The 26,801-nt window shown below is 40.1% G+C and overlaps 1 protein-coding gene across 1 annotated transcript; it reads left to right on the top strand.

The window, feature by feature from the left end:
• The first annotated feature begins 521 nt into the window (after positions 1-521).
• Positions 522-26,801, top strand: ABRAXAS2 (abraxas 2, BRISC complex subunit). Its single transcript, XM_067709104.1, has 9 exons — positions 522-640; positions 4,984-5,074; positions 8,876-8,912; positions 11,504-11,570; positions 18,023-18,213; positions 19,072-19,191; positions 20,115-20,199; positions 21,798-21,912; positions 24,654-26,801. Exons 1-9 carry the CDS (start codon positions 542-544, stop codon positions 25,118-25,120), a joined length of 1,272 nt encoding a protein of 423 aa, XP_067565205.1. The 5' UTR covers positions 522-541; the 3' UTR covers positions 25,121-26,801.

Below are 26,801 nucleotides of genomic sequence, written 5' to 3'. Positions count from 1 at the left end.
CCATGATTTTTCATTAAATTTGTCTTCCCTTGTACCCAGAATCCAGTTGCTTCTTAACCTCCAGCGTTACCACCATCTCACTTCAAACCATTGTCATCCAGCGTCTGGATTATTGTGATAGCCTCCCTTCCCCGGCAATATATTTTGGACATTGCAGCCAGAGAGGTCATGTGAAAATTGAAATCACATCATGTTACTTCTAGGTCAAACACAAAACCGTACAGTTGCCCGAATCAACTGCCTCTTTTATCCTTGAGCGTGGCAAATGCTGGCTTTTAATGCTAAAAGTTTCGTTTGTAAAGAGAAAAAACGGTTTGGGGAACTACCAAGAGCTATACAGAAGAGGCAGTGTCTGGGATGCGCAGAGCACGAGACCCACGAGGAGGATACAGAGCTTGGGTCGGTTCTGATCGCGTAAACCTGCACTTCTCAGCCCTCGCTCCCCGGCGCACAGAGCCCTTGGCCTCACCCGCTGAAGACTCCATTTCCCAGGATGCCAAGGGGCGGGGCCGACCGGAAGGCTCTGTGCCCTCCGCGGGGCATGATGGGGGAGTTGGAGATTTCCATCATGGCGGCTTCCATTTCGGGCTACACCTTCAGCGCTGTGTGTTTCCACAGCGCCAACAGCAACGCCGACCACGTAGGTGCTGGGCCCCCCGCCGCGGCTACTGGGGCCTCCAGCCTCGGTCTCAGGCCGACGCCTGCGGCCAAGCTGCGATCACTTGCGGCTCGCCCCCCCGGGCTGGCCCGATTAACTGATGACCCGGGAGGCTCCCGCCGCCAGCGAACTCCTGCTGCCCGGGGCCCTTCGCCCCCGAGATGGGCCCCCTCGCTCGGTGCCTTCCGCCGCCTGGCCGTCCCGGGACGGCAGTCTCCCGTTTGGCAGAGCTTTCCCGGCCGGCCACCGACAGTGTCAGGAGTCGCTTAGTGGAAACCGAGCGCCTGCCCCTCCCTGAGAGTCAGGCTTCTAGACTTGCGAGGGGAGTCTGGGGTCGGGAAGGAGCCGAGAGACCCGGCTTTAGTCTAGGAGCGCAGACACCCAGCCGCGCCCGCTGGTCTGACAGGTTGTTGTGGGCTGCGACGAGGGAAACCGTGGCTGTCACTATTCGTACTTGTTAGATACGATCGTGTGTTTTCTTCTCCTCGATGGAAAATGGAGATGTAACCAGGAGTGTTAGGTGTAGGGTCTCTTTGCCTTGAAGTTGCATGTTCAGTTCCTTGGCGAAGGTTCTAAGACCACGGAACTAGTCGCAGTGAAATAGGGAAGTGACAGGCCTACGTATGAATGATCGGAAATGCATTTTTAATGTCACTGGCCTCTGGATGGAAATTCTTTATGATACTAGATAATTTTTATCTTTAAGTACTTGCCCACCAAATTGAGGGATTGTTTTAAGTGATTTTAGTAGTGAATTATTGAAGTTCATTAAATAAACGTAGTGGGGGGACTGTTGTGGTTGTGTAGTCATCACAAAGCAAAATGATACACTGCAGAAGAAGGAACTGGACTTGGTTTCACTTCTGCACTCCTTGCTTCCATTAATAAAAACTGATTTCATGTAGAGGTGGTTCCATTAAATTGAATGGCATTAAATTATTGTGCCGTTCCTCGCTTCAGTTTGATAGTAGGGATTAAGGATAGGAGTATACACAACACGGGTTTCTCCAGAGGCAGCTCCTGTCTCTGGACACTAACACCTTTGATATTGCAGATAGATATTTAATAATGTAATGCAGTTCCATGTAAAGGTAGTTTGTGGCACTTCTAGTGTCCTGTGGAAGTATTAAATATGGTTCACAATAATGCTTCTTAACCTCTCTAGACCTTGGAGTGCCTAGTAATATCACAGTTTATGTATAAGGCAAAATTACTGTAAGAATAAGCAACCTGTTGAAAAGTGGATAGTTTCTTTACAAACTGCAATGAGACGGCCGTGTTACTTAGATTGTTATTAATTTATTTCAAGAGCTATCTCTTTAATATCTGTGCTATGCCAGGCATGGTGCTAGACTTCACAGAAATTTTCACCAGTGACAATAGTTTGCAACTTGTGTCTTATACGAGGATACCTGCTTATATTAACCTTGCCACAATTATGTAAGTGGAATACTTTAAAGTAATTTCAATTTCATGTATTTTAAAGTTGAAGAACCAAGAATTTGTTTTTGTAGTACGTTCTTGTTTTGCCCTGGCAAGAAATTAGTTTAAAACCACTCATTTCAATAGAGTTGGAGTTAACAGACTTTTTCTGTAAAGGGCCAGACAGTAAATATTTTAGGCTTCATGAGCCATGTGGTCTCTGTAGCAACTACTCAGCTCTGCTGTTGTAGGGAGAAAGGAGCCATAGACAATAAGTAAATTAGGATGACTGTTTCCAATAAAACTTTACTTATGTACACTGAGATCTGAATTTCGTATAATTTTCACATGTCATGAAATATTCCTATTTTCTATTTTTTTCCAACAATTTAAAAGTGTAGAAACTTATTCTAAGCTTGTAAGCCATACAGTAGCAGGCGTTAGGCTGGGTTTAGCCCACACAGTATAATTTGCCTACTGTTATAAGGTAACAGTGGCTCAGATAATCCAGACCAGTAGATAAATAGGCATTCATGTTATACTCGGCTTTAGAATGTCTTGATGTCACTGTTGACTTTTTCAAACGGAGGCCTGTGGTAGGATTGCCAGATAAAATATAGGGCACCCAGTTAAATCTGAATTTCAGATAAATAGTAAATAATATTTTAGTATAAGTATATCGCATTTATTACATAAAAATTATCCATTGTTTATCTGAAATTCAAACTTAACTGCATGTCCTGCATTTTTATTTGCTAGGAATCTGTAGATACGTTCTTAAAGTCTAAAGTTGTGTAGGAATTTTAAATTGTATTTTCCACTTTGATTAAAGAAAAAAGTTTTTAACTTGTTACAAAGACAAAGCTTGTTTTTTGTAATAAGAACTCATAACTGAAAGACTTTCATAGGATAAAACAAGCTTCTTTAGTCTGTGTTTTCCAGATTAGTAGTCATGAACTCTAGCTCTGAGAGAGGTTTTTTTTTTGAAAGAGGGGTGTGTATATTACTAAAGTTTGAGAGATGCCCTGTACATGATGATTTGGGATTTTAGGACACTCCACTCACCTTATCCAATACAAAAGCTATGCTGAAAAACATCTGTTTCTCCCTCCTCACCTCCACAGATTCCAACTGGGATTTTTTTTTTTTTAATATTTATTTATTTATTTTTGGCTGCGTTGGGTCTTAGTTGCAGCACCCGGGACTTTTTGTTGCGGCACGCAGGCGTCTCTCTAGTTGTGGCATGCGGGTTTTCTCTCTCTAGTTGTGGCACATGATCTCCAGACCTTGTGGGCTCTGTAGTTGCTGCGTGGGCTCTCTAGTTGTGGTGCACGGGCTCAGTAGTTGCAGCACGTGGGCTTTGTTGCCCCGCGGCATGCGGGATCTTAGTTCCCTGACCAGGGATCAAACCCGTGTCCCCTGCATTGGAAGGTGTATTCTCAACCACTGGACCATGAGGGAAGTCCCCTGGGAATGTTTTTAAACTAGGAAGCTTCTTTAATTGATTAGAAGGGTCAACCTAGAATGGAAAGGACATTGTTTCATCAAATGTATTCAAGCAGCATTTATTGAGCACCTCCTGTGTGCTGGGCACTGTACGTGGTGTTGAGATACATAGTCAACAAGCACAGAGTCCCTGCTCTCGTGGAGCTTATATTTTAGTAGGAGCAGGCATTTGTTAATACATATAAATATGAAATATGGCAGATAGTAAGGAGACTAAGAAGAAAAAGGATGCAGGGTAAAGGGAACGGTGTCTGGCAGACTCTGATTCTGTTCCACTAGCCAGGGAAGGCGTCTCGGATGAGGCGCTATTTGAGTGAAGAGTGGAATGGAGGGAAGGAGCAAGCCATGTGGATGACTGGGGAGGGGGAGTCTGGGACAGCCTATTAGTTCACCACCGACAGGGAAGTTATTTTGACATTTAGAGTGTATGTTCTCCAGCTGTGCTTGTGCTGAACACTACAGCAAGTGCTCAAAAACAGTAGGTTATATGCTGAGTAATCCAGAATTGATGATGGTGGTATATGTTCTCCAAAGGTGTAAATAAATTTACCTCAGCATTTATTAAAGAAAAACTTTCATGTAATGTTAAATTTATTTGCTGGAATGCTCATTTCCCATGCCAGCCCGTACAGGAGCGGTTAGGTTGTGCATTGTGTCAACTTCTTTATACTTTTATCATTAGCAATGTTTTTTTGTGTGTTTTTTTTAAAATTTATTTTTGGCTGCGTTGGGTCTTCGTTGCTGCACGTGGGCTTTCTCTAGTTGCGGTGAGTGGGGCTACTCTTCATTGTGGTGCGCGGGCTTCTCATTGCGGTGGCTTCTCTTGTCGCGGAGCACGGGCTCTAGGTGCACAGGCTTCAGTAGTTGTGGCGCACGGGCTTCGTTGCTCCGCGGCATGTGGGATCCTCCCGGACCAGGGCTCGAACCCGTGTCCTCTGCATGGGCAGGCGGATTCTTAACCACTGCGCCACCAGGGAAGCCCCCATTAGCAATGTTTTTAAAACAATGGAATAAATTACATGCTGTTTCAAGAAAACAACCTTGGAATATTTCTGCTTCCTGAGCTTTTTTAACATTGGTTCTTACACTTAGTAGGATTTAGGTGATGAATTCACTCTCCTTATTTTCACTTCAAAAAAAACAGGGTTTTAGGGGAAGGGATTAAAATAATATTTCATCTTGTCAGGAAATCCTTTTTTCGAACAATCCAGTTAATAGCCAAATCTCAAATTGCTTTAGTCTTACTTGTTGGTTTGTGGATTAGTAGTTTACATGGCAGACTTATTTGGATTATTGTTAAAGTTATTATAAAAAATAACAATGTCCTCGATTCCTCTTAATTCCAGTAAAAATCCCTTTGATTTTTAGCTGCAGCTATTTTCTTCCATTGCTTTCAGGAAGGATTTTTGCTGGGAGAGGTAAGACAAGAGGAAACCTTTAGCATCAGCGACTCCCAAATCAGCAGCACAGAACTTCTGCAAGTCATTGGTGAGTGAGTTTATCACGGACCTTAGAAATACTCTTCTTGTATATATGCTGCTTGTTTTGTTCTTTGGCCCTTTAACTGATTTTAACCTAATGGTATATTAAAAGAGTACATAGAAAAGCACTGAAGTCACAATGCCAATTATTTGCACTAGTAAGTGATGTGAAATGTTTTTATAAGTCAGTGTAAACTCACAGTGTGTAGCTATAAGTTCAGGTATCCTGTGAAGCCATCCCTCACCCACTGACTGGTCTGACCTATGAATGGCTGTGTGGAATTACACGTGATAGTCTCTTCACAACCACAGTGATCCTCGAGTTTGCACCTCGGGCTCTGCCCATTGTGGGCATCACCTCACACTATAATGAAAGCACGTGTCGTGCTGGTCCTTCCTGGAGGGATCCGGCAAAGATGTTTACACTTGTTTACAGGAGATATTTGTTAAACCTACAGCCTCTGAGGAGTAAGCCAAACAGTCGATTTGGGGGCGATTGCTGGGGCAAACGAAGGAGCATTTGTAGGTCACCCGCCCTCTTTGGAGCAGTCTCCTTTTGATAAAGAAGGATCGTAGTCCTTTCAGCGGCACCTCGAGCACTTCACCTAAAAGCATATCCTGATACTCAAAGCAGAGCGGGGGTCATTTTATTCATTTATGCAGCCAACAATTATTGAAGAACGTCCCTGCGAGAGGCATTGTGCTGGGCAATGAGAGAAATGTCCAATGCATCCCTGCCTTCCAGGGCTGTGGGGAGGATAAGACGAGCGTACAGAAATACCAGAGGGTGCAGGACGAGTGCTGTCAGGAAGGAACAAAGAAAATCTCATGAGTTGGGGGAAAAAAAAAAACCCACTGCTAGTGGGTTAAATCAGTAAAGACACCATACGGGAGGTAAACTTAGGGTACATTCAGGGGATCCCAGTGCAGGGAGTGCATGAAACTTACAGAGAGCCTGGCCTGTTTCTGTGTGACTAAAATACAGCCTGTGTGAAGGTGAGTGGTTTGTGGTTTGAAGTACTGCTGGGAGGTTAGGTTATGTTGAGACCAAATCATCAACTTCAGCCTGTTCTCCTAGCCGTCTAGTACCTGGGCTGGGAGGCGGGGTGAGGACTGAGGTGGTTGGGATTTGAGGGAAACGAGACAGCTGTTTCCTCAAGAGCCAGACAAGCCCCCTCCCCACAATATACTGACTTGCTGAAAAAATACCTGATATACTGCTGCATGGCTGTTCTTTCACTGACGGTTTATTTTTGTGTTTTGTTTTGCTTAACTCTTTAAAATCCTAAAATAGAGAACTTGGTTTCATTGGCCATCTGTGCAATTATTCATTGTTTGTGCTTGGGTTTTCAAAACTAATGTGGTATATGCAGGTTTGCCAGATAGACCTGACAGAAAACCGTGCAAGAAAGAGCTCTCTTGCCTGGCGTGACCACAAAAGTAGCATTTCTGATGAATGTTCTGGCTGTTTATTTATCTTTAAAGAAATAGAATGGGAAAGTAACTAAAATTCTCCAGCGTAGTGTACTGTATCTTTGATTCATACACCTTCCGGTTCTTGCAGTAAATACCAGTTTCCATGGTACTGTAGATATGGAGAAGAACCAACAGAGAGTCCCAGTTAATACAGTGCCATGACAACCTTCTTTTGCTGTATAATGTTTAATTTATTAGCTACATTCAATTCGTTGTTTGAAATAGTCACGGATCTCATGAACAGAGTATTTGCTAGTATTATCTTAAATGTATTATTATCATTGTAATATTTTTCTTTTAAAAATAAATACATATTAGAAAATGTAAACCAAAGACTCTGGAAAACCTGGATTGAAAGGCAAAACATTAGGTAATGTGCCATGAGAAGTATTCCATACCACTAGTGTGAAGAAATTTTCTGGCACAGTTTAACCACCAGAATAAGATATTTTAAATAAAATAAATTGACCAAATTTCTTATTTGTTGAAAATGTCTGAATCCACACACAGACACCTTTCCTTGACTCTACACAATAAGGAGGACTTTATATGGAATATCACATTTTGAACACTTGTTTTGAATACATATTCATTTTTAAAGCTGTGCTCACTCACTTGAAGCGGAGTCGTCCGCTCTTAGTGCTGGGAGCGGTCAGGAGACAGCAACAGGGAGCTCCCTTAGTTAATAAGGTGATGCAGCAGCAGTTACTGGAAAGAACGGAAGGGGGAAGGACAGGAGCTGTTCAGCTCATCCACCAGCAGGAGAAGCGGAGACAGGAAGCTAGGCAAGCACAGCAGTACGTCCCAGTGGGGATTTTTACAGAAATGCGGGCAGAGACGCCATGCGTACATGAAGAGGGGTCCACCGCATGGATGAGCTCTGGAGGCTTCAGAGACTCTAGAATCCGAGGCAAGCCTGCCCTGCCTCCCCCTGCTTCCAGAAGTCTATCTATCAGCTATTGTGCCCGCCAGCTTCATTCCAATCTGCACCTTATTGTGTTTGAGAGCATCCCCTTGTTTTCTCCATGGAGTGCTTAGTTAGGTATTGCAAAATCTTGTAAGAGAAAGCCTTAACTTCCTTTAGAAAATACCACATGATGTCTAGAGCATATCTTCAACATGCTTCTAATCCACGTTGCAAATCATGAGAGAAGTCTGCTGGGGTGGATTGATGACAGGAATGTATATTCAGAGTTCAGAATTTACTCCAGGGATTTTCTTGAACAAAATATTCTTTCCTTTAAGGTAGAAGAGTTTTTTTTTTTTTTTTCTTTTCCCTGAACTCTAGTTGACATTTTTACTACAGACATTCCATATTCTAATTACTAACAGTATCTCTGAAATAACTTCTGGTGGTATACCGTGTCATTTTTGGTGATAAAAGAAGGAAATATTTCTAGATGAGGTTTTCTTATTTGCATCACTATGTCGACAGTTATACTAGGCAAATGAGCTTTTCATTCCTGTGGAAGTACTGGCATCTCTGTCTGTGTTTTGGCAGCACTCACATCAGTACAGAAGCTAATGGGCATAGCCTGGTGTCCTTCAAGGTTGTGGTTTCATATTAATTGAGTTAAAATTGCAGACTGGAACTCTGTGGCTGTGGCTTTATAAGCAGCAGGTGATGATTCCCTGTCCAGGAGCATGTTGTTAATAGAATTGAGTGGTTAATTAGTCCCATGGTCTTATAAAGCAACCCAGACCCTAAGCCCCCTGATGAGCTTGAAGAAATTGTTCTCTATGATTAATCGCCGCAATCTTTTAGGAAGCCGTTTGGATCTGCCTTATAAATGACTGTTTCCCTTGGTACTGAAAATCTTTGAAAGGGTTAATATACTTTCAGAGTTTCCGCCCTTCCCCTTCAAAACACCTGGCCCAGTTGTCCTGCGTTGTTAGTAGGTTACTGATAGTAGGGTGGTAAGGCCTTCCTTTCCCCAAGCTGTCCTCACAGCTCTTACCCACCTTGATCAAATGCTTCCAGGCATTGATTCCTTTTTCCTCTTAGGCTTTGTTTAAATTGGTAAGATTGAATGAGGGCACACAATAGCTGCCTGTTCCTGAATAAAAGCTTTCAGATGTGTGCTCATCATACCTGGACAAATGGACCCAGAACTTTCATTCACCAGTCTACTTTGTCCTGAGAATGTGTGCCTGGGTTTCAGTGTTAAAAAGACATACTGCCCTCACTAGTGTACACACTGTTCGGGAGAGGAAAACTGTCTTTTTATTGTCTGAGATTTTGGTTAAAAATTTTTTTTAAATCCTGAACTGTTTTATAGTTGTCTGTATCTTACATGATTAACTGAGATGTATTTCCTCTTTCTAATTACAGAAATCCACAACCATCAGCCTTGTTCAAAACTTTTTAGGTAAGCCACATCCTTCTTTGTAGCTTTTTGTCCTTAGTAAAAGATTAACTGATTGAAAACTAGTGAATTTAGACCTGTATGTGATTATGGCTGTAAAGTTATAACTGAGGGCATCCAAATTCACTTATTTTTTGAGTGCCAGATGTATGTGTGGCACTGTGTTAAGTTAGCAAGAGGAGAAGGGAGACAGTATAAATCTTGGCCTCAGTGGTTTAGAATGGAAGCCTTTATGCCAGCCCCTCTAGCAAGGGCTCTTCATCCATAGAGAAGGAAGTTAACCAAGGATCGCATATAGATAAAATAATTGGTGTTGTTAAGAGGGATAAAAAGTGTTCAGTGTTCAACTTTAAAATGTAAGGAAAGGGAACATAAAACCTACTTTTTTGTGTTTAATATACACCAGTTGAATATTATTACCAACTAAAGGACAGAAAGAGAAAAAGACAGGAGGAGAGATGCTCAGAGGGAGAAAGCAAAGGACAGAGAGACTGACGGAGGCCAAGGTGAGGGAGAAAGGGGCCAGCATCTCCCAGACACTGGACTTCTGTTCCCCAAACCGCAGTCCAGGCCTCTGTCTGCTTTCTCAGCCCCAAACCCTTCCGCCTGATGGCAGGTATGATGAGCTCCACTCTGTGTTTCGTAAAACTCCCTGAGGCCCTATTCTTCTACTTTCCCAAGAGCCAGGCCAATACTTTCCTTGCATTGCTGCTCATACTAGCCGGATTCGGCGTTCTTGGTCAGCACTTCCTTCTTTAACACCTGCCTACCCTTTGTGCCTGGCTGTTCCTGCTGTGTGTTCCCTGCAGCTTTCACCCTGACCCCGCTCCCATTCTCAGCTGACCCAAACACCCAGCCCCCTTGCACCCAAGAACCCATGGGGACTTGCACCATGTTCACCACCCACCTTACCCCCACCCCTCACGCGCACACTTGCCCATTATTTCAGAGGATTGTTACCTGTGAACTAAGCCTCAAAGTAGCTGAGAACCTCATCTCTTAGATTTACACATAACTGAAAGAGGAGCAGGAAGCAAGACACGGAACCAGCAGTTCATTTGAAAAGAATCTCAGAGCAAATGAAATGATTCAGGCCCTGGTCCACACACAGCCTCTGTCTGGGTCAGAATGGGTCCTGTTTGGCCCTGACCATCTAAAGCTTTGCTAGGTGTGCCCTGCCCTGCCCTTCTGAGGATTTCCTTAAACCACTGTCAGCAAAGTAGTACCAGAACATAGACTCATAATTTAAATCATAGACTCATAATTCTTAGAACTGATAGAAATCTTAGAAATCATCTGTCTACTCCAAAATCTTTATTTTGCAAAAAGGAAATGGTGGCCAGGTAGGTTAAAGTGACTTGCCCAAGATCATACAGTGAGAAGCAGAATGGAGCTGGAGCTGGTATCTCCTGACTCACAGTTCAGTGTTTTTACTGTAACTTGAACTCCTTCCTGCCTTATAGGCCTGGGCTTATGGTGGTAGGAGGAGGGGAGGAGGGTGGCATGCCTAAAACCATGACCAGGGGTAGAAAAGCCCACATATCATTATGCCTGGACTGCTCATCATGGGATTCAGGTCAGATTGGTCTCGTTTAAGGGTGAGTGCATTCAGTTTGAAGCTGGTCAGACCTCGCTTCAAATCCCAACTCTTCCATCTACCAGTTCTGTGATTTGGGGCAAGTCATTTAACCTCATTATCTTTATCTAGAAAAATGGGAATAAAACATGTTGACTGGGACTTCCCTAGTGGCGCAGTGGTTAAGAATCTGCTTGCCAATGCAGGGGACACGGGTTCGATCCCTGGTCCTTGAAGATCCCACATGCCGCAGAGCAACTAAGACTATGTTCCACAACTACTGAGCCTGTGCTCTAGAGCCCGCGAGCCACAACTACTGAGCCCGCGTGCCACAACTACTGAAGCCTGTGTGCCTAGAGCCTGTGCTCCAAAACAAGAGAAGGCACCGCAGTGAGAAGCCCACACACCACAACAAAGAGTAGCCCCCGTTCGCCACAACTAGAGAAAGCCCACGCACAGCAACGAAGACGCAACGCAGCCAAAAATAATTAATTAATTAATTAATTATTTTTAAAAAACAAAAAACATGTTGACTTGTTGGGCTGAACTAGTACTTATCTCCCAGCATTGAGGCAAGGATGAAATGAATTAACACAAGGAAGCATGCAGCTGAGTGTCTTATTAAGGATTCAGCAAATACTCATTTCCTTTCTTCATTTCTCAGAAAATGAGCTGCTGTGTTCTTTTTTTTCCCATAGGTAATTGATACTTAGAAACAAGAAAAAGATGTCACAGCCATTTGAAACCACATATTTATAATTACTTGCTATCAGCTCCTCCCACTTATGGAAGTAATACCCTTTGAATGTAGCAGTCTCTTGAGTAGTCTTTGATGCAAAAGATATATCAGTAAAGCATTTAGATTGTTTTCTCTTTATATACCTATTGCAGACAAGCAATTGTATCTTTATTACCAACTTTTAGGGTTAGATGACCCATAGATACATGTTACTAAGCATATTCATGTCAAAATACTGTGTGATTTTAATAAAATATTTTTTCTCTTAAAAAAACCCAGTTTTTATGACTATGCAAGCAAAGTTAATGAAGAGAGCTTGGACAGGATTCTTAAAGATCGGAGAAAGGTATGTTCTATTTGTCACCCAGTCTGATTTGGAAATCAATCCTTATCACCCAAACTTAAAACCAGAAATGAATGTAAAATGAAACAATGAGATTTGATGTTAATATATAAGAATTCTGTTGAGTAGATTTTAAAGGTAAATTGCAAATGTGACACGATGTTTACAGTGTATCAATAGAACAAAATTTGGATATTTAGAGTGATTCCATTATGCAAAAGTCAGAAGAAAAAAAAGAACATGAACTATAATCTAGAAAGTTGACAATAGTTGAGTTGATTCTGGGTGGTTCTATCTTCCCATTATGTAATTTAAAAAATAATTTTGCCAACATTTAATACACATACATTAATTTTATAATGAGGGAAAATATTTTTTAACAATACAAATTGCAGTCAAACATCTTTAGATATGTTACTCCTTCAAGTTCAATTAACAGTGAACATAGATGTTTTTCTAAAAGGTCATGTGTTTATCATTTCTGTCAGCATATGCATATGATGTTCTGAATGTGTATACATGGTAAGCAAGTCTGAACAAAATTGAAAATGAATCAAAGCTTTATTGCTGCAGCACTGTCTGATGGTCTCATTTATAATTTACTGTACCATGTATGAGGTTTACTTTTTTACCTTGGTATATTAATTCCAGAAAATAGATTGGTCACTAAACCATCACTTGAGGGAAAAAAGTACCAATGAAAGCTTTCAACTTATCAAACAGAAAACAAAATGCCTTTGTTTAGAAGCATGTATTATTTAAAAAAAAAAAAAAAGCTTTAAAAAGATTACCTGTGCATAAAAATAATCAGTGTGGGATTCCTAAGGTGTCTGAAGAAGGGCGTCAGAAATAACAGTGCAGGGCTTCCGTGGTGGTGCAGTGGTTAAGAGTCTGCCTGCCAATGCAGGGGACATGGGTTCGAGCCCTGGTCCGGGAGGATCCCACATGCCGCGGAGCAACTAAGCCCGTGCGCCACAACTACTGAGCCTGCACTCTGGGGCCCGCTATCCACAACTGCTGAGGCCCACGTGCCTGGAGCCCGTGCTCCGCAGCAAGAGAGGCCACGGCAGTGAGAGGCCCGCGCACCGCAATGAGGAGTGGCCCCTGCTCGCCGCAACTAGAGAGAGCCCACTCCCAGCAGCGAAGACCCAACGCAGCCTAAAATAAAAAATAAATAAACTAAAAAAAAAAAGAAATAATAGTAAGAGTAGATCAACAGCCTTTCCAATGTATGGACTCTCTCAGTACCACTGTCGGATGTACAGGCAGAAAGGAAAGCAGGTAAGATCACAGGAAAAATGGGAAGTGTGAGGGATAGGTCTGAAAAAAGGGCAGTGGTTTTGAGGGTGATAACAAACTCAGGAAGTGCTCGGTATTAGCAGAGAGTCTAACACAGTCCCCTGCCAAGTGGGAAAGTGGGTTAGAGCAGCCACAGGCATCACGGTCCAGCTCCCCCATTTTCAGTGACTTGCCTGAAGCATACATTCTGGGATCTCTTAGCAGTCCATATTCATCCCCCAGCCACCACCTTACTTCCTCATTCCATTTATTTTCGTATTTTAGATAATGAAGCTTTATTATACTTTCTAAAACTAAAATTTATTCCCTGAAAATTCCTATTGAAGCACAGTTGCCTAGAGCACTCACTTTATATTAAATTACCAGGAAATTTTTTTAATAGATGAAAAAAATTTAAACTGAAAAAAATGAATAAAGAATATAAATAGGAAATTCACAAAAGAAAAAAGAAATCCACAAATGTCCAAGAAGTAAATGGAAAGATGTTCATTCTCAATTAGGAAATGCAAATTGAAGCACGTAATGCTGGGTTTTTGTCCATCCAATTGGCAGAAGTATAAAAGGATTGCTAATATCCAGTGTTGGCAAGATGGTGGGAAATGGGGAAGCTGTAGTTGGTGGGAATGTAAGTTGATATAGACATTTAGGGGGAGAGTTTTGCAATAACAGAATTTTAAATATGGAGTTCCACCTCTAGGAATCTGGCCCAAGTAAACAAAAGCATCTAGGCACAAAGGTATGAAAAGCTGGCGTTATTGAACACTTTAACTCTGTGCCAGGCAGTATTCTAAGCACTTTCCAGGTACTGACACATTTAATCCTTGTAACAGCGCTGTGAGGCTGTTATCATCACCCCCATTTTATAGTTGAGACAACTAAAGATAAATAAGTTACTTAAGGATGCGAGCAGGAAATGTTGGCGCCAAGGTTTAAATGCAGCAGTTTGGCCTTTTAATCCAGCATACGAAGATGTTTGTTGTATCTTTGCTTAATAGTGAGAATTTTGAAAGCAATCTAAGTGTCCACCAGGAGGAATGGTTAAGTAAATTATGTTGGTACCTCCATGCTATGGGATATGAAGCTGCCATTAAAAAGAATGAGGGAGGTTCTCATGAATGACATAGAAAGATCTCGAAGTTAAATGAAATAATTTGAGCCTGTTTTTTATAAAAACAAATGTTTGAATGTTTAAATGTACAGAAAAAGATCTGGAAGGAAGCCAACCAAACCTAAAAGTAGTTACTTTGAGAAAGGGAGCAGAGATGCTGCTGAGGAAGGGAGACTTTATGTGATAAGGTTTTTTAAATTGTATTTTACATTGAAAATAAATAAAGAAAGGAGCTCTACCATGTAGTTTTTTCAGTAGCAAATAGGGACACATTTCCAAATTAATTTGGGGATTTTAAAATTGGATTTGCTAATTTATTATGCTGTTTTGTATTTTGGTTGTGTATTAAAATATAATCATGTTGTATTTTTAAAAATAAAAACAAATAAACAAACAAATAAATAAATAAGTAAAATTGGATTTGCTGTTTTGAGACACAGAAGACCAATCATAGGTTGTTAACCGGAGTTAACTTCGCTTTTCCTGGGGCCAAGATTCTGAAAAAAGCTGATCTTCAGTTTTGATTTTGTAGAATTTGTGCTAAAACTAATGTTTATATTTTCTTTTGCAGTTAAAGACAGGAATTTGTTGCTTCAATTTACTTGGAAATTATGTTTTATTTTCCATGGAATTTGTTAAAGGCAGGGACCATATTTTATGTTCATTGTATTTCTTATGGCACCTTATACATAATATAAACTCTTTAAGGATTTTTTTTCAAAAATCCAAATTTCTAGCCCTAAAACAAATATGATACATAATGTTTAGACTGAAAATCTTTAGAGTTGACTCTAGTTTGATTTTTTTTTTTCCTCCAGAAATCGTACAAAGTTATATCTTCACCTCAAAAGGGTTACAGTAGTAGTTACAAAGGTACTTTTAAAAGTTAGGCTTAAAAATACATATGTACTTTAAACAGTATCTGACATACAAAAAATATTTTTAATTAATATCAGCTCTTCAAGAAAGTGCTGATGGAACTGTTTCAAAAACTGACTCTTTGCTAGGCAGGCTTCAAACCTAATGTATAATTGAAAAACCCTGGGAGTTCCCTGGTGATCCAGTGGTTGGGACTCTGTGCTCTCACTGCCGAGGACCCTGAAGGCCCAGCTGGGTTCAATCCCTGGCTGGGGAACTAAAATCCCACAAGTTGTGCAGGGAAGCCAAATAAAAAATGAAAGAAAGAAAAATCCTAAGAATTGGATGCAAGTTCAGGAAGTTGAACTCATATAAAATAAGTACATAATAATTTTAAAAGTTCCCTAATGGGTCCTAAAATTACCCATTAGAAAACACAAGCTAATAAAGATTTTTGTCACAATAGCAATTAATGTATAAAATACATAGAAATATGTTTACTAAAAAAAGTGTGCCTCTAAATATAGAAACTCCACAACATTGCTAAAACATTTAAAAAAAAAAAAAAAAAGAGGTTGGGTTTAAGATAGAGGCTAATGTTTTTGGTACGAAAAATCCCCCAATAGGTGCAGCAAGGTTGCGTTGGTGTGCTCAGTTACTGCTCTGGCAGAATCCGTATTGTGTTTGCAAAGTTTCGACCAGCCTCAGGTTTTGGGCTCAGACCAAAAAAGCAAGTGAGAGGAGGACTTCTGCCTTCTTGAAAGCACCTGCTCTGAAATAGATAATGATAAACATAGCTGTTGTCTTAATATCATCGTAAGGCCAAAAAGAACAGAACTTAAAGATGACAAGTGTGCCCAGTATTGGAGATAATTGCTTTGGATCCAGAAGATGTAAGTGAATGTCTAGCACAGAGAGTAGAGAGGAGAGTCTTTGTGAAATATTGTCTGAAACTTCAGCAGAGATAAGGTTTTAGTGAAAGATATTCATTATTTTTTATCATGGCCCAAACATAGTGTTCTCTTCCACATCAGTGACCTCATTTCTCAACAGCATTGCAACCAGCTTGTTAGCTCTAAAAGGTAGAACTGTAGACGTCGCCAATGTGAATTATTTTGGCATGTCATCTTTCATTGATCAGGATGAAGGGGGTTATCTTTTTAGCAAATATCAAATGAATAAGTTGATATCCAAAATAAATTTATAAGGCTTCCCGCTTCTCTGAAAATACAAATGGAATAAAACAATTACAGTCAGTATAAGTGAAAAGCATTAGTACCCATCCAGTAGCCACTTGCAAGATTCTTTAGTCAGCGAGTATTTCATAGGAAGAATCCATGGCTGAGCACTGCTTAGGCCTCTGCAGGAATGCAGGCGTGTGTGAGATGCACCCGAGTCCTGCAGAGGAGCTAGTCCTACATTAAATACAGAGTGCCGAGACTCAGAGTGAAATGTGCCATGCTCTTTGGCGTTAGTAGCTCTAGCCAGTTGATAATTTTTGTTACCCACTTTTTTTTTTAAGGAAAACTACTTTTCACTCTTTTATGAGCAACACTGTGTGAATAATGTGGAATTTTAAAGTTAGTGTAGTACAGTGGAAAAGACAGGCAAAGAGGTTCCAGATCTTGGCTGTCACTCATTAGCTCTGTGACTTTGGACAAAACATCTCTTTTATAAGATTTGCACTGTCAGAAGTGTTTGGGTTTTCTTTATATTTAAAGAATATCAGAATTAATTGCTTTAATATAATTGGAATTACGCTTTATTTTCAGCAGTACTCCTTAAGGGCAGGAACTGTTTCTTTGCTGCCTGTAGTTCCTTGCATGTGATACGAACTCAGTGCAGAAAACTTTACTCACCTCCCAGGGTTGTTGTGATACTTAGTGAAAATATTTGTAACGTAGCTAGCTGAAGGTCTGGATCAGGGGATCAGTAAAGGTTGGTTGACTTCCTTCGTTTGTGAAAGTGCCAAAACATAATCTAAATTTACTGTTAGTTTTAATATGACACTAACAATTTCAAATTACTTTGATTTCTCAAAACAGGATTTTCACTCAAAGAGTTTGGGTTGTTTTTTTTTTGTGGTACGCGGGCCTCTCACCGTTGCGGCCTCTCCCGCTGCAGAGCACAGGCTCCGGTCGGGCAGGCTCAGCGGCCATGGCTTACGGCCCAGCCGCTCCGCAGCATGTGGGATCTTCCCGGACCAGGGCACGAACCCGTGTCCCCTGCATCGGCAGGCCGACCGTCAACCACTGCGCCACCAGGGAAGCCCAAGAGTTTGTTTTTTAAAAAGAAGCTTATGAAGATTATTCTTCTTATAAAGAATTAACTTAATTGTCTCTACAACAGAGATTTTCAAACTGTAGTATGAATAAGAAGAAACTTAAGAACTTATCTTAAATTCAGGTTCCTGGGTCTACCCTTAGAGGTTGTGATTCTCCAGGTTTGGGTGGGGCCCAGGAGCATTTTAGGGAGCTGCCAGATGTCTCTTAGGCCATGTGTCTCCCAGATGTCCAGCAGATCACATTATGAAGAATATTCTTCCAAAGAACCTATAAGGTTAATTCACTTACCAATTTAAGTTACAGTGTAGTCAAAACTGACAAAGCTAAACTTTTTAAATTGTTGTATTGAGGTATAATTGACATGTAATAAACTGTATATTTAGAGCATATACTTTGATAAGTTTTGATATATGTATACATGCATGAAACCATTATCAAAATAAGATGATGAACATACCTATCACTGCAAAAGTCTCCTCATGCCCTTTTCTGATCCCTCCTTCTCAACCCTCGCAGGTCACCCACTGATCTGCTTTATGTCACTATAGATTACTTTTTATTTTCTAGAATTTTATATGAAATGGAATCCTATAGCATATGCTATTATTATTATTTTGGGTCTGGCTTCTTTCACTCAGCATAATTATTTTGGAATTCATCTGTGTTGTATTTGTTGGTAGTTTGTTCCTTTTTCTTACTGAGTAGGATTCCAGTGTGTGGATACACCACAGTTTATTTAGCCGTTGACCTGCTGATGGACAATTAGGTTGTTTTCAGTTTTGAGCTATTGCGCATAAATCTGCTGTGAACATTTGTGTACAAGCATTTGTGTGGATGCATTCAGAATTAAATTTGTAAGATTTCATGCAACTTTTAATACTTTTTTTCTTCTGTTTTTGTTGCAGAAAGTTATTGGGTGGTACAGATTCCGGCGAAACACACAGCAGCAGATGTCGTACAGAGAGCAGGTTATTCATAAGCAGCTCACCCGCATCCTTGGGGTGCCTGACCTCGTCTTCCTTCTCTTCAGCTTCATCTCCACCGCCAACAATTCCACTCATGCTTTAGAATACGTTCTCTTTAGACCAAATCGGAGGTAAATAAAGCGTTCCCACCAGCCTCGCATAAATAGGAAAGATGTTGATACAAGTAATTGAGATTTATGACTTTGAAAATATGCATTTTATAGCATCTTTAAAGTAAAGTGTTTATAACTCTCCTTTAGCTAGTTTTCTTTGTGGTTAGAGAAGGTATTTTCCTTTCAGTTAGTTATATAAATTAAAATTGTTTTTGAATCAAGAAGCGTTAGCAAGACATTAATTATGCATCAATTCTTATAGGAATAAACAGCTAGAAATCATCATTTGCTTCTCCATAATCCATTTTGTAGAAATACAGTTTTATTGCACTGTAAGTCTGACTGTAATTTTAAAACAGATTTCAAAGACAAAATTGTAAAATTGATCCACCTACTGGTTAATGAGGGTTCTGCATTGTGAACTTGCTAAAGCAAGAAAAAAAAAAAATCATATGATCATGGTGTCTGTCTGTAAACAACAGAAAGGGTTCCCTCCAGAATTTCACTTGTAGTAGAATAAATTAGATCAATATCAGTGAAAATAATTATTAATTGTTAAATAGCCATTTGCAAGATTTCATTAATTAATCAGGTTCTTGAGCACTTAAAACCTCCTCAGCACTCTGTCAGTTGCTGCGGAGAGGCAAAAGATGTATAAGACATCACCTCTGCCCTCGAGGAGTTTACAATTGAGTTTCTACTTTAAGGGAAGGGAAAAAATTGCTAATTCAACTAACCCTAGGTTGTCTGTGGAAGTAGGTTCTCTGTGAGACCTTCAGTTAGTTCCCAGTGCAGAGACTCAGGCTCCTATTGGCAGGACCCATTCTTCAAGTAGAGCAGTGCTTTCAACATGATCTCTCTCAATCTTCCCTGCAGGTATAATCAAAGGCTATCCCTTGCTATTCCCAATCTAGGCAACACTAGCCAGCAAGAGTATAAAGTGTCTTCAGTGCCAAATACTTCTCAGAGTTATGCCAAAGTTATTAAAGAACATGGGTAAGTCGAAAGGTAAAATGAATGTTTTTTCCTTTCTTTTGTTAACAATGTGTTTATGGGGACTTCCCTGGAGGTCCAGTGGTAAAGAATCCGCCTTCCAATGCAGGGAACGTGGGTTCGATCCCTGGTTGGGGAACTAAGATTCCACATGCCGCAGGGCAACTAAGCTCGCGCGCCACAACTGCTGAGCTCGCACGCCTCAACTGGAGAGCCCGCGTGCCGCAAACTACAGAGCCCACGTGCTCTGGAGCCCGCGCGCCACAACTAGAGAGAAGCCCGCACACCACAACAAGGAGCCCGCACGTTACAATGAAGAGTCCGCAACGAAAGATCTCACATGCCACAACGAAGATCCCTGGTACCACAACGAAGATCCCTGGTGCCACAACAAAGACCCAATGCAACCAAATAAATAAATAAATAAATATTTAAAAAAACAAAAACAAAAAAACCAATATGTTTATGGAGAAGTGTGACATCGTTTGATATAACATTGAAAAATGTAAGGTAATTCTCTAGACCACCACTACTGTATATCAAAATCTTATGCTTATTGAAAAGATAGTTTACTTTTATCAATATTTATTTTTTTAATCATTTACCACGATTTTTTTTTGCAACTGATAAAAAAGTTTGGATAGAGTATGTGTATTTCTGAGGTTCTGAGAGCTAACTGTGGTCACTGAAAAATATATAGAGTGATCTAGGAAAAAATAACACTATTATTTTTCAGTTGTCTCGGTAACATGGATTCTCTTTTCTTTCTCCTGTAATTCTAGGGGTATGGGCATTATTGCTTAAACATTGTCACTGTGAACTTGTAGCATTTACGTTATAGATAGAGGTAGAAGTGATGGGAAAGTGCCTTCTAGTTCACGGCAGTTCTAATCACTTGGTGAATCTTTTTTCTGTTTGTCTTCTAGTACTGACTTTTTTGACAAGGATGGAGTAATGAAAGACATCAGGGCGATTTATCAGGTTTATAATGCACTTCAGGAGAAAGTGCAGGTAACTGGTTTATTTACTATATTCATCTTATTTATATTGCCCAAATCTTTTAATTCTACTTTAAGTTTTAATAATCTCCCAACTGACAAATGAATTGTGGTCCAAAAATCAGAATGTGCTCTCCCAAAGTGATATAAGATGTATGGAGTAGTTGCTCATGTCAGTCTATGAAAGCTGGTCTCACTCAGTATGTGCCTTCAGTGGAAACTCTGAAGTACAGAATTAATATCACTCTTTTAAATACTCATGACCTCTTTAATGACAGCTTTTTTCCTGGGGAAATGTATTCCGAATTTAAAGAAGTATTGCTAAGAACACAGCTGTCCCATCACTTGTACTGTAAGTTGAGACTCACCCAAAGGCACCCGTAACTCAGGACAGCTCTGCTTCCTAATTCTAGTTCACTCACTCTGCCCGCAGCTGCCTCCACTGTGTGGGAAGATGCAGTGGAGCCTGTTCATTCCTCGGCAGTCATGCAGCAAATATTTATGGAAACATCTCCTACAAGCCAGATCCTGAGCTAGGTGCTAAGAATACTTTCCCACGTTCTTTTCATCATCCCCAAAGTGTTCTTAGGAGTAATTTGTTCTAAAACCCTAAGAACAAAAGAGCCTTTGAGGACAAGGAGAGTGGTAAGGCTGAAGAAGCTGTTCCGGGTCTGGAGAAAGCCTAGCTTTGAGGAGGAAGGCCCCGTGGCATAGAGAGAGGAATGAAGGCAGCTGCTGAAAAAGAGGAAGGCAGACTGAGTTCAGCCTGGGGCAAAGAAGAACGCATGCAACGGGCAGTTTCCAGTGTCAGTTCTCCAAATTCGGGTCACGGTTACCCATAGCAGCATAGGGAACTTAATACAGCCTCACTCACTGGTGACCAGCCCACTTTCAGGCAGTTTCTGGTATTTCTGCTATGGAAGGAACATGTGATGAAAAACAGCTTTGTGTCCTGAATTCATGACCATGCTCTTTTCAGGCTATCAGCACTGTCTCATGGACTTCAAAATGGCTGTCATACATTTCATTGACTGTTGATTAAGGCCTGCCCTGCAAACACCAGTATCACGTCCAGTGCCCTGATAGGAGTGGTTACATTACATTGATATGGTCTCAAATAGTTACCTTTTATTAAATCTTGACTTTGAAACTTATTTTCTTTTTCAACTTTCCCTAATTATAAGTAGTTTCTGTTAAATAAATCTATGTGTCATCTGATGTTTGATTGTTGATTATAAATAAGAGTTGAAAGTGTCTCATTCCTGTCTTTTGTTCATCCTGTATGCCAGACTGGTATCGGAAATTCCCTTTTCATATCAGTAAAGATGAGTAAGAAAGGGAAAAGATGAACTCTTTCCCTTCTTACCCTTCTTCTTTAAGAATGTATAAGCTAAATAGCATAATCATCTTAACATAATTAAGAAAGCAGTTCAGTGGATAACAGCAGTATTGGTCTCTGGAACCTTCATGATTTTGTTCTACCTTAGGTGTCTGCTTTTTAACTCGATAAAGTGTCTGGACTCTTCCCAGGGTTATAATCGATGCTGTCTTTATGAAATGCCTTGTGCTTGGATTTGAAACTAATTGTTCTTGTTGTCATTTTTCCCTCAGGCAGTGTGTGCAGACGTAGAAAAAAGTGAGCGAATTGTTGAATCTTGTCAGGCAGAAGTGAACAAATTAAGAAGACAAATCACTCAGAGGAAGAATGAAAAGGAACAAGAAAGAAGTGAGCCTCCTATTAATTTTACCATTCAGAATCAGGGAAGTGTCTGGTTTTAAGCATCAAATTACATAATAAATTACATGCATTCTTCTATACTCATCAAGCTCCAAGTTAGGCTGCTTGGAAGAGGGCATTCACTTGTCTTTAGACTTTTCCAGAAGGGAAGTACGGTTTTTCATGGTGTCCCTCTCAAGTCTCTGAAACTGGAAGAAAAAGAAGACCAAAGGTAGAAATGCTGAAGCAAGTTACAATAAATCCTGAGAAGTGATATGACCTATGTACAGTGGATGTGATGTTTCTTACTAAGTTAACCCTGACATGCCTTGCACATAGGGACTGTGTCCTGTGTTCATTGGAACCTCCTAAAAGAGCTACCTAAAATTCTCTTAACTTTACCTTTGATTCATGGGCAGGGTCTCAACAAAGACTTTAAATGTCTGGTTTTTGATAGCAGTGGATGACTGGATACCATTAAGCTAAGGAACCAGCTGGTTGAATGAGAATTAGGCCCAAGAATCTATCATATTAATTCCAGCATGCTAACAAACATATTTGCTACAATGCCACCAGATTTTTTTTTTATTTATTTTTTATTGAAGTATAGTTGATTTATAATGTAGTGTTAGTTTCAGGTATACAGCAAAATGATTCAGTTATACATATATATATTATATATATATATTATATATATATGTATATATTCTTTTTCAGATTCTTTTCCGTTATAGGTTTTATTACAAGACATTGAACATAGTTCACTGTGCTATACAGTAGGACCTTGTTTATCTATCTTGTATATAGTAACGTGTATCTGTTAATCCTAAGCTCCTAATTTATTCCCCCACCCACCCTTTTCCCCTTTGGTAACCACAAGTTTGCCTTCTGTGACTGTGAGTCTATTTCTGTTTTGTAAATAAGTTCATATGTATCATTTTTTTATATTCCACATATAAGTGATAACATGATATTTGTCTTTCTTTGTCTGACTTACTTCACTTAGCATGATAATCTCTAGACCAATCCATGTTGCTGCAAATGGCATTATTTCATTCTTTTCTATGAATGCCACCAAATTTAACATTTGTAAGTAAAATCTATAAAATGTATGGCAAATAATATCAAGTGTAAAAGAGATAAGGGTATAACTAGCCTTTTCTAATTTAATAAGAATATTTGTAAACAAATTAAAATATAATTTATATTTCCAGGTAAATGATGTCTGATTCATTTCTACTGTTACATTATTCTAGAAATAATCAGAAATGCAGACAGGGATTTCTGCACAAGAGCATTAATCACAACTTTATAATTACAAAATCTTGGAAACAACCTGTTACAGTAATTGAATAAACAACAGTAGAATAGTTGAATACATTTTGGTATATCTATATAATGGAATATTGTACAGCCATTGAAGCGAATTTTTAATGACATAAGATAATATATAATCTTATATGAAAATGCTAGGATATAAAACAGTATAAACATATTATCTCAGCTCTTTTTTTTTTTTTTTTTTTGTGGTACGCGGGCCTCTCGCTGTTGTGACCTCTCCTGTTGCGGAGCACAGGCTCTGGATGCGCAGGCTCAGGGGCCATGGCTCACGGGCCCAGCCGCTCCGCGGCATGTGGGATCTTCCCAGACTGGGGAGCAAACCCGTGTCTGCTGCATTGGCAGGCGGACTCTCAACCACTGCGCCACCAGGGAAGCCCTCTCAGCTCTATTTTAAATACATGTATACAGGGACTTTCCTGGCGGTCCAGTGGTTAAGACTTTGCGCTTCCACTGCAGGGAGTGCAGGTTCGATCCCTGGTGAGGGAACTAAGATCCCACATGCTGTGGCAAACAAACAAATAAATAAACAGACATACACACACAAAGCTCGATAATAAAACTAGAATTCAGAAAAGTTGGGGTGCCTGCCACCTAAAGTTTCTGTCTTTTAACCCCAAATCTTGTGCTATTTTCACCAAAATTTTAACAGTGTTATCTGGGTGATAGAATTGTGGGTGATTTTTTGTTTTTCTTTTCTTAATTTTGTACAGATCATTTTTATAATATTTTTTAAATGTACTTAAAAACAATTTAAAGGCCATAGGCTCATAGATGTAGGGCTGTTTCTGTTTTACCACCATAAAAATGCAGTAAAATTATGGCCTATTATGTAGAAAACTGGGCACCTAACCCAGGGCTTTGAACTTTTAAGGAGAAAGAGATGTTTAAGAGTATTGTGACAAGTTGTTGTCAAGAAGTATTTTTTTTGACATGAGGCCTGTTAAGGAAAAATTAACGTTCAGATGACTGCCGAGGATGGTGAGGACTGTTGATTTTATCCTCTGTCCCCCCAGTCTCTGAGTACAGTAAGCAACAGGTGAGGGAAACAGCACCAGATCTGGAGTTAAGAGACCTGTGTTATGAGTATCAGGGCCCCACTTCTAGCTGTTCTCTTAGTGAAGTCACTTAACCTTTCAGAGCTCCGGTTCTTTGCCTGTGTGATGGAAACAATAACGTTAGTGATGACAGTAGTACTTCAGAGAGCTGTTTGGAGGCTTAAATGACTTAATGTATAGAAAAATCTTTTGTAAATTGTGAAATACTATGCAAATGTAAAATAATTCATAGTAATAATAAATTTTACTTCTTTGTTGCTATTTTCCAGAACAATCAGGTTGAACATTTAACGTATTGAAATGCAAAGCTGTGAAAATACAGAGTGTTACAGTTTTCTTCCTCTCTTCATCCAGGATTGCAACAGGCAATGATAAGCAGACAGATGTCATCTGAAAGTTTGGACCCTGCGTTCAGCCCTCGGATGCCCTATCCTGGGTTTGCAGCTGAAGGCAGAAGTGCACTTGGAGACGCAGAGGCCTCGGATCCTCCTCCCCCTTATTCTGATATTCACCCAAATAATCAAGAAAGTACTCTGAGCCATTCTCGCATGGAAACTAGCGTCTTTATGCCTCGACCTCAAGCCGTGGGCTCCTCCAGTTATGCCTCCACCAGTGCTGGACTGAAATATCCTGGAAGCGGGGCAGACCCTCCTCCTCAAGGAGCAGCCGGAGACAGTGCTGAGGAATCAGACGACAGTGATTATGAGAATTTGATTGACCCTACAGAGCCCTCTAATAGCGAATACTCACATTCGAGGGATTCTCGACCCATGACGCATCCCGACGGGGGCTCCAGGAACACTCAGCCCTCCCCAATTTAACTAAACAAAGGAAACTCTCCACTGAGCGGTGTTAATTGCTCATTGAGAGAGATTTTTTGAGGACTTAATCTTGGGAGAGAACTTCTTCCTCAGACCCCTGGACTCCCCGGGACAAGCGCTTTTGGGCACAGAACTTGTAGGAGCCTCACGTCCACGGGTCCTCGCCTGCGGACTCGGTGTGCAGGTTTCACGACAGAACCATTAAGATAATCAAATTGTCCTAATTCTGGTGCGATTCATGGATGTACTGGTAAATATAGGCAAAGAGAAACTTATCAACGTAGTTTCTGTTCTTTAAAATAAATTGGAAATTAGAGACTAAGCACAATTAGTCTATAAATGTTCTATAAATCAAAACCTTACCTCTTGCACTATCATGCCTTGAAATTTACTTTTTCAAAGGGAAACTAGTTTAGCAGCAGCCTTCAAAGAACCTTCTTTCTATGATGAGCCAAATTCATCTCTGCCAGAAAAGAAATTTTGATAATTCCAAGAAGCCTGATTGGAACAAATCAGACGTGTACCTTCTTTTGTCTGCATGACTTTGTGAGATCAAAAGAGAGGGCTTTGTTTCAACTTTTTTCTACTAGCCTGATATGTATTGTCACTTAAAATGGTTGCCTTTAAAAAAAAATGTAGAAATACTAATGTAAGTAATCATCCAAATAAGTATGACATGAAATAAATTACTTATTTTTCTTTTGGGGAATTACAGTGACTGCTATGTTGCACTAGCCACATTTATGGTCTCTGTTCTAGAGTCTTAAATGAAGGACACACAGCAGTATAACAGAAAGGAGTTATGTTCCAGACCTGAGTTTTATGATGAACAGATTCCAGACACAGTGGATTTAGCCAAGTTCATACGTAAGGAAATAACTCGTTTAGATCTTCTGATAAATCCTAGTGTTAGTTTTATTTGTGGAAGAAAGACATTTAATAAACTGTTTGGGAATCTCGATTATTGAATAAAGATTCATTTTCAGTCTGAATAATCATACTTTTTTGAGTTGACATTTGGAAGATAGCAGTGGAATGTGTAGAGACTTTCCGTTGGGATGCACTTACATTTTTATTTAATTACTGCTTGTTTTCTAGTCTTAGGCCCAGAATGTGTGAAACCACTAAAGACATTCATGAGAATGATAGGCTCCTGGTTTGGAAATGACAAGACCCCCTCCCCCCATTTATGGCGGGGTTAGCCCGTGAAGCTAATGCCATGGATTATAGCTGCCTTTCCTTTGGACTAGTTAAAACCTGTCAGAATAAGGAAGTTGTTAAAGAGGCTTAAGCTCCAGGTTCTGGAAAAGCAGTTTCATTTTGTAGGAGAGAAGTTTACTCTAGTCTGACTGGAAATGAAATGCTAAAACTGCCACTCTTCAGATATCTACTGTATGGGGTCTGTATCTTCCTACTCTCCAGTTTTGTTGGCCTTATACCACTGCCGTTTGATTTGAAATATTGCAGACCGCTGTATCTGCAAATGTGTTCCAGTGTTTATCAGCTCCCTTCTAGCGGCTTCAGCACCAGTGTGAATTTAATTTTTTTTTTAAGTGCCATCACCATCTCTGTTCAGATTTTGACATTCAGGAAAATATTTTTATTTTTATGCCATTCCGAAACCTACAATGTATATCTGACAAAGCAGTTAAATGTGACAATAAAAACTTATTTAATCGTG

The sequence above is a fragment of the Pseudorca crassidens genome, chromosome 16 (genome assembly GCF_039906515.1).
Source record: "Pseudorca crassidens isolate mPseCra1 chromosome 16, mPseCra1.hap1, whole genome shotgun sequence".
In the NCBI taxonomy this organism is placed as follows: Eukaryota; Metazoa; Chordata; class Mammalia; order Artiodactyla; family Delphinidae; genus Pseudorca; species Pseudorca crassidens.
Note: the sequence above shows the minus strand (reverse complement) of the source record. Positions and strands in the feature narration are given on the sequence as shown.

What these genes read in the sequence shown, in the direction of transcription:
- ABRAXAS2 (XM_067709104.1), top strand. Translation starts at nt 542, where the DNA reads ATGATGGGGGAGTTGGAGATTTCCATCATGGCGGCTTCCATTTCGGGC. An exon ending in TTCTTAAAGATCGGAGAAAG is followed by an intron (nt 11,571 to 18,022) that starts GTATGTTCTATT and finishes TTTTTGTTGCAG; the next exon opens with AAAGTTATTGGGTGGTACAG. An exon ending in TGAAAAGGAACAAGAAAGAA is followed by an intron (nt 21,913 to 24,653) that starts GTGAGCCTCCTA and finishes CTCTTCATCCAG; the next exon opens with GATTGCAACAGGCAATGATA.